Source organism: Solanum tuberosum, unplaced genomic scaffold, assembly GCF_000226075.1.
Source record: "Solanum tuberosum cultivar DM 1-3 516 R44 unplaced genomic scaffold, SolTub_3.0 scf00500, whole genome shotgun sequence".
Classification (NCBI taxonomy): Eukaryota; Viridiplantae; Streptophyta; class Magnoliopsida; order Solanales; family Solanaceae; genus Solanum; species Solanum tuberosum.
The window spans coordinates 243,888-255,097 of NW_006239419.1; the positions used below are offsets into that span (position 1 = coordinate 243,888).

An 11,210-nucleotide genomic window follows, 5' to 3' on the forward strand; every position below is an offset into this window, starting at 1 on the left:
CTAAAGTAAAAAGTATATGAGTAGTAGTTTTTATGGAATCAAAACTAAATATGTATACAGAAAACTTAAAATAAATTTACAAAAAAAAAGTTAATCGAAAAAGATGGAGGCAAAAACTTACATCTGATAATGTGATTAACTTAGTCCAAATGTCCAATTAACAAGGTTGTACATAGAGAGTTATCCACTAAAAATTAAAGGACCAAGGAAACTATCTCTTATGTCAATTTCTATCATTGAATAGAAGAAAACAATCCTATAAAAACTGCATTGTATTATTCTTACATACTCTTATGCTATTTTTACTGATCTTCTGTCAAAAGAATCATAAACTAAAATAATATTTGTGATGGACTATAAAATTAAATCTCCTTGAGGAAACACCAACGTTGAGTAAATTTAATGAAGTATCTAATTTCCACTAAGGAAAAACGCTATAAACACCAATGATAAGGTGTTGGCCATAAAGTTGATGCGACATATGGTACACTAAAATAAAATAATTAAGGTGGTTTCTTACCTAGCTCCCATTCAATGATTATCTTTTACCAGATTATAATATTATAGTGGATGCGAACGAATTTAATATTTGACATAGATAGGAATATACTATTAGAAAGTGTTTGTGAGAAAGGTAGGTGAATGCCGTATTCTTAGTTGGAAAATGAAATTACAATAATAAGAAAGTCAAAATATATATTAATGGTGGTGTGAAATGTGAACTGTTTCCGAAAGAGATAATTTTAGAGTTACATATGAATATGAATACTCTTTAGAAGAAATTAAGGGAATTTATATAGTGTTATAATAGTAGAAAAAAATTATTCTTAATTAAAAATCTTAAATTTGAAATATCTGTAAATAAAGTTCTTTTGCTCATGCTAAAATTCCTCCTGATGACTGATGAGTATGTTATAATACAAATCTAATTAAATTACCAACAAGGGTTGTGGTGGAGTGGTAACTGGTAAGTACTTCTTCATCCTTAACCAAGAGGTCTCGGGTTCGAGCCTCCTTGGTACAGAGTCGCCTTTGTTAGGGAACGCTTTATCTCTAATGTAGGACTTTCCGGTTCGAATCCGAATTTAATCAAGCTCCAATGTTGATACCGAACACCGGATGAAAAACAAAAAAAAATCTAATTAAATTAATCGGACTAGTCATATTAGACATGAATGATTAAAAAATAACAATTGAAACATTATTTGCTTCGATCTTTAAGATGTTTGTCTTTTGGGTTTGATTGTCAAAGGACATTTTTTTTATCAACAATATTTAAGAACATATTTTTTTCAATAAGTGAGTTGAATATTATTTTGTTTAGTCCAATGATTTTGCATCAACGATTCCATTATTCTATCAAATACGAACAATCAAGATATTTTTTGTTGCATTAATTTTATATTATAAAAAAATATACAAATTACTGTGTACCAAGTGAAATACTAATTGAACAAACGAGTCTAGATCACACAATCAAATTCAAAAAAGAAAACAAAAGAATTTTTTGAAAGTATATTCTATATTGGATAAAATTATAAATACAATTATTATCTATTTAATCACATACATATTTCAAATATAAATAAATAATTTATTTATATATAGAACTCTATATTGATTTAAATTGTAATAATAAGAATTAAGAAACTTGAGAAATATTTAAGAATTCTTTAGGTGAACTAAAATTAATAATCTAAAATAAATGTATTTGTTTGATGCAAGAATAATTGTGTGTACAAGTGACTTGGTGTCAAAATAAAACAAAAAAAAATATTGTGTTGAGATTCGAACAAAAAATTACTTAATTCAAATAGACACGTTTTATTACTACGTCAGAATTTTACATATATAAACAATGTAATTTCTGACTAAAGTAAAGATGTCCGACTAAACAACTTGAGGCGGCTATAACTCCACCCTTGGAGGCTAAGTCCATGCTATGTCACAACGGACAAATTAAGTTATTAACATAACTTTTTTTAATATATAGAATAGTAGACAATTAGACATGTCCAATCACGTATAACCAATATCAATTATAACAATATTTATGATAAAATCATAAAAATGATGATAGGTATAAAATTACCTTTATATATTTATTCCTAAACATATGTATTATACTGTAGTTTTTAAAATTTACAGTGAACACTTGAGTTCTCCGTTAAAATTTAAACAAATAATGTGAGAAGCAAAGTCAAGTTTTAAAGTACATGGTTTAGAATTTTTGCCTTTTTAAATTAATAATATATACCTATTAAATAAATTTCTTAAGACAAATTTAAAATTATAATTTGACTCAAAATTACTAACTTCGATCAAATTCATATCTCTCAAAAACTTGCTACCGTATCTGACGTCAGTTTCTTAGCCGCCACGTGAAGCCAACAACACTGACCAAATAATTAATTAAATTTAATAAAAAGAAGTGGTGTAAGTGCAGGTTAGTAAAAGTCGCATTCGTATAGTTGAAAGTCACAAAAGGAAAGATCATATTATTATATATAATAGTCGTGTGAAATGTTGACTAGTGCTCAAAGGAAACGACAATTCTGCAATGAATTTTGATAAGATGCATTATTTTCCGAGGAAAGATGAAAGGAAGTTGAAAAAAATGTACGCAGAGTCGAACAAAGATTTCGAAAGCCCATATATAGGCAATGAAGAAATTAAATTATTTACATACTATAAGTCTATACCTTTCAATGTCGATTAATATATCGTTATATTATTCGAAAAATTATACTCCCTTCATCTTAATTTAGGAATTTTGGTTTGATCGGATGTTCAAGAAATGAAAAGAATTTTTTTTTTAAAATTTAATTATCTTTAAAAGATGTTGAAATTGAAGAACTTACTAAATAGAAAGGTCTTGACCTAAACTCAGAAAAATGGTAGGAAATAGTGTTAGTGTGTGAACAATTTTATGCTACATAGATTAACAAATCAATTATTACAAGTGTAAATGTAAATAAAGGCAAACTACTTAAATCCCTTTTAAAGATGGGATTGAGTAGCAGTTGCTCCTTCCTAGCCAGCAGCTGCGCAGCACTCATGGCTGCTACTGCCACTGGACGGCCTCCTTTCGAGGCTGTCCATCACGCCCCACCACCCCAAACCATCACGTACGCCACTCTTTTCAATTCCAATATTATAAATCCTAAACAATCTGTCTTAATTAACTCAAAAACAATCGCAAAATCAATCGAAATAATTCATGGAGAACCTACTATCATGTTTTCAATGGAGGAAAGGCAAGACTTTATGATTGAAGAGGGATTGCATCAAGCAATGGTGTTTAAATTATCCCATGGTGCGCCAGATTTTAAGGTATTACGGTCAATTTTACCAAAACATCTTGGTACCAAGGGCAATTGTTTATTTGGTTTACTTGCTCCAAGACAAATTTTGTTGAGATTTGATCAGTATGAAGATTATATACTAGCTTTATCTCGCTCAGTTAATTATCTTCTCTACAATGGAGAGGAGCACCAATGTAGGATTTTTCCATGGTCCATTGAATATAATCCTAAGGAGAAAACGACGTTAGCTGTGGTTTGGATTTCTTTACCAAACTTATCTCCAGATTTGTTTGCAAAGAAGTTTCTGTTGTCTATAGCATTGGCAGTTGGGAAACCAATAGCTATAGATAAAGCTACTCAAATCAAGTCAAGACCTAGCACAGCTAGGGTCAAGGTTATACTTGATCTAATGGAAAAGCTTCCAAATCGTATAAGATTGCAGTTTGTGGATGAAAATCTGGTAAGTTGACCGAGGTTTTTCAGGAGATTGTATATGATAATCTACCTTTGTATTGCAATTATTGTAAGCACCAAGGTCATGATGAAGATAGTTGTCGTTTAATCTATAAAAAAAAAATCAAAATAACAAACAAATTGATGATATCATTGAAGTTGCTTCAAAAAGGTACTATCGATAGTGAAAAGTATCAAAGGTGATGCGAGAGAAATACTAAAATGAAAAAAGAAAGGTTGAGATGCGATACAAAGTAAAGACTACTTCTTTAGATACAACAATTGGTTGTTGTCACTTCTAAGCAAAATCCGTGCACACTTCAATGGATGTTGTTACAAGTAATATTGGTGTTCAAACAACTACCGAAAACAAAGGGGGAACACCAAGAGTTGGGGTTGATGCGCCGCGAGTTGATTTAGGCAAAAAAAAATGGATTCAGGACACAAACTAATGGATACATCTGATGTTGAAGATGCTGAAAATTCTGGGCAGCATGTTTTGCAAGTTGAAACCAAGAATGCAACTAAAAATTGGACACTGGTTGCACACAAAAATTCAACTAGTAATCAAAGTCTTTCCCCGACTAGTCAAAATAATTCTCCATGTAGTGAAAAGGGTGTGAGTAGAAATTTTCATGGCAGTGAGAAGAGGCAAGATATTAGTAATGCATCAAGAGACCTATTATGTTCGAATAGCTTTGATGCTTTATTGAAGACTACTGGAAAGCAAGTAAAGTTAACAGAGAATGACAACGATTTGATCCAAGAAATGCAGGTCTAACCGCCTACTTTGAATAGCAAATTAAGTCCAGAAGCTCCCGTATTTGTACCTAAATGTGTGATTGCAAAGAAGAATGAGTCAAGGGCCTTAGTGTCACATACAATTGATTTGGGCGAGGATTCTCTTGATAAAGATGAGGAAGACAATATGCTTGATTTTGGCGAGGATTCTCTTGATGAAGATGAGGAAGACAATATGCTTGATTTGGGCGAGGATTCTCTTGATGAAAATAAGGAAGACAATATGCTTGATTTTGGCGAGGATTCTCTTGATAAGACACATGGAAGGCAATATAGTTGGGACGGTAAAATGACTGAGGAGTTTGTTCCAAGACACCTACCGATGCGACAGGCAAAGAAGAACCATTTGACAGTAACAATAGGTTCAACAAGATCCAATAAATCCATAAAGAAAGTATGAATTATCAACTGTTGTTGGATAGGTTTGAAGAAGAAGATAAGAGAAAAATAGTTCAAGTTACTTTTGATGGACAATCAATCTTTTTTAATTCACGCATTTGTAATAGAAAGTTTGAGGCTGATAACTCAACTTTCTTCTTGATTGGTATATTTTTACATTATTTAAGCATCCTCATTTGTAATATCATCATGGAGTGTATTACAAACTCTGTGGTGATCAGAAAATACTTAGTTCTCTCTAGCTCTTATTTTCTTCATGCTTGTTAGCCAGTAGATGTTAGGTACTTCATTAAGATTAGTAAGGTAAGGCCTTGCCCCCCTTGCTTGCACTTATCCCTATTGATATTTTTTATGTTTAATAAAAGGCCACTAGACACTGTCTAGTGATAAATTTGCGGAAAAAAAAGTAGCAGTTGCTCAATGCTCTGATAATAGACCTAGAGTAGGGGTGTACAAAATCGAACCGAAAACCGAACCAAACCGCAAATCGAGTCAAATCGGAAAAAAAATCCGACTATATTTGGGTTGGTTTGGTTTTAGCTAAAAAAAAACAACCCGACATTATATATGTAATTTTAAAATTTTATTTTATACATAAAAATATTTACTTTGATATAATTTTAAAATATTTCTTATACTATTTCATAGTTTTTATCTTTTAATATATTATTTCAAGTTTAAAACTTAGAATTTGGAATGGTCCAATAAAGATTATAGTTCATAGATGTTGATAATTATAATAAAACTTAAATCAAAATCAAATTAATACTAATGCAAAAAGAAAATCAATTCAACACTAAGAATGACAATAATATTGAATATTTGTTCTTTAGTTTTACATTGGTTTAGACAATTAAAATACATAATCTAATTTTAATTTTCCTTAAATATTTATTAATGTAACTAATTCTTATTAAACTTATTTTAGCATGATTTAGTACTTTTAAATTATGATCATTTTCATTATGACTTTGCAATATTTATTTTATATGATGATTTCATTATTATTTTTTATTGAATATTTTAGTGTCATCACTCATCTCATATTTTAAGAAACACCTTAGATAATTGTATTTTGGTTGGACTAAAGAAATATTTGGAGCACAAGTTAATTATATGTTTGTATGCAAACTTTACCGAAAAAATTCAAAAATCTGAAAATTTTTGGTTTGATTGATAAATTTAAAAATTCGACACAATGATTTGGTTTGGTATTTGAAAAACCCGAACCAACCCGAGGTTGAAAAACCCCGAAAAATCCAAATTTTATTAGTTTGGTTTAGTTTATAAATTTAAAATTTTTACACAAATGATTTGGTTTGATATTTGAAAAATCCGAACCAACTCGGTCATGTACACCCCTAACCTAGAGAGCAGTCTTCATGGGCTTAAAAAAAAAAAAAAAAAGTCTTCATGGGCTTTAATCGGGATGGGCTTTAGCTGGGCCCAAATCGGGTGTCGTATCGGGTTAGCGGGGAGTTGCGATAATTATAGGGAAGTATAAATAGAGAGAGTATACCTATGTGGATTATGTGATGAACCACACCCACAAGGCCACAAAGGCTTATCTGTGTGGGTGCACTTACATTACATAACGGTAAATTTGAAACCAAGAAACTCCATGACAACCCTCAACTTTCCTAAGACTGGCCATGGCAGGGACTCTATACTCCTCTTTCCCACTTCATGCTTCCAGTCAAAACCTTTTCTTCCTTCATCCAAAGGTAATCTTCTTTTTTTTCTTTCTACTTTTGAGTCTTTTCTTCGGCTATAATTAGGAGTGTTTATGGGTTTGATGGTATGGGATTAATTATTGGAGTAGTAATTTGTACTCTTTCATGGATAACCGATAGCTATTGTGAGGTTTTAAAGTGCCTTTAGAACTAATTGCATGTTTTTCACTCCTTCATCATTAGTCCCGCATTCACTTGCTTCTTATTTGATTGGGGTTTTAGACTGCGATCAATGTCACGAACTAGAATTGAATTACTGGGTCTATCTTGTTTAGTGCAATGAAAGAGTGAGAATGGTACCGCTATTTTCTTTTTTACTAGGCCAAGTTGCCTACACACCCCAACACAAGTACCGTGTAACTCTATCGACCAACTTTTAAGCAAATGAGAAGAAATTACTTGTTTTGGATCTCCGATGGAATTTGAACCTAGTCTCCAACACTTGCACACACTGCATTGACTACTAAATCACACCCTTTAGTGCAGAACTATTTCTTTATCTCCCCAATGAATAGAAATTTTAAATTCTAATTGATCAATCATACTGTGTCAGTTCTGTTGGATACTATTATATTTGGAAATGCCACTTGAGACTTTATCCACACTGTTTTGGACAAAACTAGTACAATCAGGATTTTGGTATCTATATTTCTGAAATCAAAATCAATCAAGTGAACTTTTTATACTGCAGTTGGTTTAGGTGCTTTTAGGATTCTTAATCCGTCTTTAATGATTAAATATAACTCATGAAATAATTCTTTTCAAACTGTAAAGTCTTGTTTGGAGTAATCAGGTTCCTCATCCACTCTTATGTTTTGCCCATTTTCCATTCAACAGTTTGTGAATGATAGCTTTTCCAGTTTTTTGCTTAAAGACATTTTGGTTGTGTGTGGCAGGAACTTGAACTTGAGACTCATTTATATAGGTTACTCAAATAGCTTGGAAATAGTTTAAAACTCGCATAAGTTTTGTCTCCTTTGTAAAACAACTTGGAATATTTCTGAAAGAAAAAGAAATTTAAAGATTTGCTCGATATGATTGTTCAATCAACCACGAATTTTGGAAAATATGAATTTTTTTTGCTCTTCTAACTATTAAATCACCAAACTGATAATTGAATGCAGGTTATAGGTATTCTTCAGGTTTGATTGTAAGGACCCAGACCTTAATTTATGCAAGTAGTTTATCAAATGGACGCACTAATATAAAGGGACCAAGAGAAATACAGTTTGTCGCTAAAGGTATATCCATTCTTTTGTTGATAATAAGAACTTCTTTCTCTTGTCAACTTTCATTTTGGGAAGTATATAAATTTTATAGGACCTCATTTTCACCTTCAGCACAACCTGTGGCTGTGGAACTTGTAGAGGATAAGTTAAGGGATCCCCAGACAAGTGGTGACGCTATACGTCAGCGCTTCCTTGACTTTTATGCTGCAAGAGGTCACAAGGTTCTTCCAAGTGCTTCTCTTGTCCCAGATGATCCGACAGTTCTATTGACAATTGCCGGAATGCTTCAGTTTAAGCCTATATTCCTTGGAAAGGTTCTACATGAGATTCCCTACTTTAAAGTCGTGGTTTACTTCTACTGATATCTAGTTAATGAAAAGCATTCAGTTGAAAGTTAAATGTACTTTATCAGCAGTGAATTTCTATTTCTCCATATGTCTGACAAAACTTTCTAGGACATCAAGCAAATGTGTCTCCTTAATTTTTACCATTACTTAATCCACGAAGTTGTGAATATCAAGCATTCTAGTTCTTTTTGTTAAGTTTTTTTTTTCCAGAAGTTTTCTCCAAAGACTCTTTCAATGAAGGTCTTTTAGGGCATTTTTCATTGAAAACCTTTTCTTCCAATCACAATTCTTCAATAAAATGACAGACGTTCAACCAAAGTTTGAAGCCTTCTTTTCCAAGAAGTATTTGCAAAAGAAATTTTGCAGAAGCTGCCAAATGACTTTTTAATTCAGCAGGCATTTTTGAAAGCTAAAAAACATAGAGCTACTAATGAAATGCATAGAATCACTTGCTGAGTTGGCATGGTCTGTCTCTTAAATAGTAAATTGGCATCCATATCTTGATTATTCTTGTTCATAATTGTGTATCTTGTTTTGCTTTAACTGCTTTAAACAGAAGAAACCTTCTATTCCACCCATTTCAAATTGAGTGCTACATTTGATTTTATGAGGTTAGACTGAACTTTTTATTGTTATTACTTGTATCATTTTTTTTTATCTTTTGAAAATTAAATCACTCTACATGAAAATATAATTTTTCTTAAAAAAGACTCTTCATGAAAATATAGCATTTTGAAGCTCTATTAATTATCTCATATTTGAAACATAAAACGTAATGGTTTCTTACAAACTAAAATAATGTGATTGTCTTTCCTTATTTTACTGTTGGTGCTGATATCAAACTGTGGAATTGTGTGAATACTTTTATTTGACTTTAAGAAATGCTGGTTTACTTTATTCAGGTTCCCAGGGAAGTACCTAGTGCAGCTACTTCTCAGAAATGCATCCGAACAAATGATATTGAGAATGTGGGTCGAACATCCCGACATCAAACATTCTTTGAGATGCTTGGAAATTTTAGTTTTGGAGATTATTTTAAGAAGGAAGCTATTAAGTGGGCATGGGAGCTCTCCACCTCTGAGTACGATAAGTCATGTTTATGCAGTCTCATAATCAGTTACTTTCTGTTCTACTTGATTGAAGTATGATGATACCATGTATAGTAGGGAATTACTGTGGCAGCATATTTTCTGCTTATATGGACCCCTTCTCAAGAATGAGAAGATTAGAATGCCATAAATTGCAAACAAATACATCTAAATCATTGTAATATGATGGTTTCAGGCATAAAAGTAAGGACATATACGAACTTGGCTATTTGTTATTTTAAATTTTATTAGATACTTTAGGTTTTGAATATTTATTCTGCAAATATTCCGTTTCCAACTGGCTATTTGAAGTCCTATTTTTGAAGCTTATGATCTATGGACAATTATAATGGAGGATAGACTCGTATAATCATTCTCTGCATAGCCTATTGTGGCCCAAATCAAAGCTCATTTAGTAGAGTCCTCATACAAGACAAAGTTACTTGGGCTGCTTTTATGCACCAAACCAGAAAAAAAGATGATGTTACAAAAGTGTGCAAACAATAGAAGCAGAAATTAAGCTGGAGCGTATTGTTTAGATGGCAGCAACCGAAGCAAAAGAGGGATGTTGAATATTGTGGTTGTTGTTGTTGACTTGCTAGAATAACTAATTGTTTAGTTATAAGAGGACTCTAGTACTTTATTTAGATTTTAAATTTTGTTTGATATTTTAGATCGTTGAGATATTTTTTTTTAAGTTTTTGAATATTTGGTATGCAGATGTTTTGTTTTCAAATGCCTTTTTAAAACCCTATTGTTAATTAAACTTCAAGAGAGAAATTTTCTATCATATTTTTCAGCCTTCTAGCTGCTGCATTTTTTAGTAAACTGTAAACCCAACATTTACATCCATATATGCATTATGCAAACATATTTATAATTTTACCATTTTTTGTTCTTTGCACTGAAAAGAACTGATTGTCAAATAGTCTTTGTCTGCAGATATGGACTCCCAGCTGATAGATTATGGATTAGTGTTTACGAAGATGATGATGAAACTTTTGCACTATGGCATGATGAGGTACAACACTGAAAGATATGTCTGATGCATTATATCTTTAGTGAAGTAATAAGGTCAATCCTTCTACAATTAACTAGTTATGCACTTATGCATGGTAGGGATCTGGTAAATAAATGCTGGAGCGCAACCTTCCATTTAGACTGAACAGAGGTGTATTATGGTCATTCAAAGATACCTAGAGAACTTCATTGCTTTCCAAGTGAAGTGAAGTGAAGTGTATCAAACAGCCAAATACTGTATTTTAAGATCCTGAAATATGTATACTGTACAGTTTCAAGAAATATGTATACTGTGTTCAAACTTAGATGAGTTTCAAGGCTAAAACAATGTCTCTCCATTATGGCTTAGTCAGTGGGGATAACTCAAATAATGACTTAGAAGAACACATTTATTTTGATAAGTGAGAAGAGCACATTTTATTATTAAGCTACCTCAGTTTAAGTCAAAGGAACCTCATTTACGTTGGAGTGTGCTCTGTCAAATATGAGAAGTCTATTGCAACCAAGTTTTAAGAATGACTGTATTTAGTTCACATTTTGATCTTGAATGGAATATCTTTTGACGTTCTCGGTCTGTGTGCTTATGCTCCCCAAGTGGGCTTGGACGAGGAGGCCAAAAAGCGCTTTTATGAGGATTTGGATGAGGTAGTTAGAGGTATACCGAATACCGAGAAGATTGTCATTGGTGGAGATTTTAATGGCCACATCGGGGCAACTGCTAGTGGATTTGATGATGTTCATGGAGGCTTTGGTTTTGGGGAGAGAAATGGAGGTGGAACTTCGCTTCTAGACTTTGCTAAGGCTTTTGAGTTGGTGATTGCTAACTCATGCTTTC

At 32.1% G+C, this 11,210-nt stretch overlaps 1 protein-coding gene across 2 annotated transcripts in view; it reads left to right on the top strand.

The window, feature by feature from the left end:
* Positions 1–6,497: 6,497 nt before the first annotated feature.
* The window catches only part of LOC102579285 (alanine--tRNA ligase, chloroplastic/mitochondrial), a 12,473-nt gene continuing 7,760 nt past the window's right edge, over positions 6,498–11,210 (top strand). The window contains exons 1-5 of one of the 2 annotated variants that reach the window (XM_006364476.2): positions 6,498–6,682; positions 7,816–7,932; positions 8,032–8,234; positions 9,170–9,348; positions 10,298–10,376. In XM_006364476.2, coding sequence (XP_006364538.2) covers positions 6,580–6,682; positions 7,816–7,932; positions 8,032–8,234; positions 9,170–9,348; positions 10,298–10,376 — 681 coding nt within the window. In that variant the 5' untranslated portion in view covers positions 6,498–6,579. Of the gene's footprint in view, positions 6,683–7,815; positions 7,933–8,031; positions 8,235–9,169; positions 9,349–10,284; positions 10,377–11,210 lie in introns of those variants that run through there. The other variant, XM_015303975.1, reaches the window with a different exon arrangement.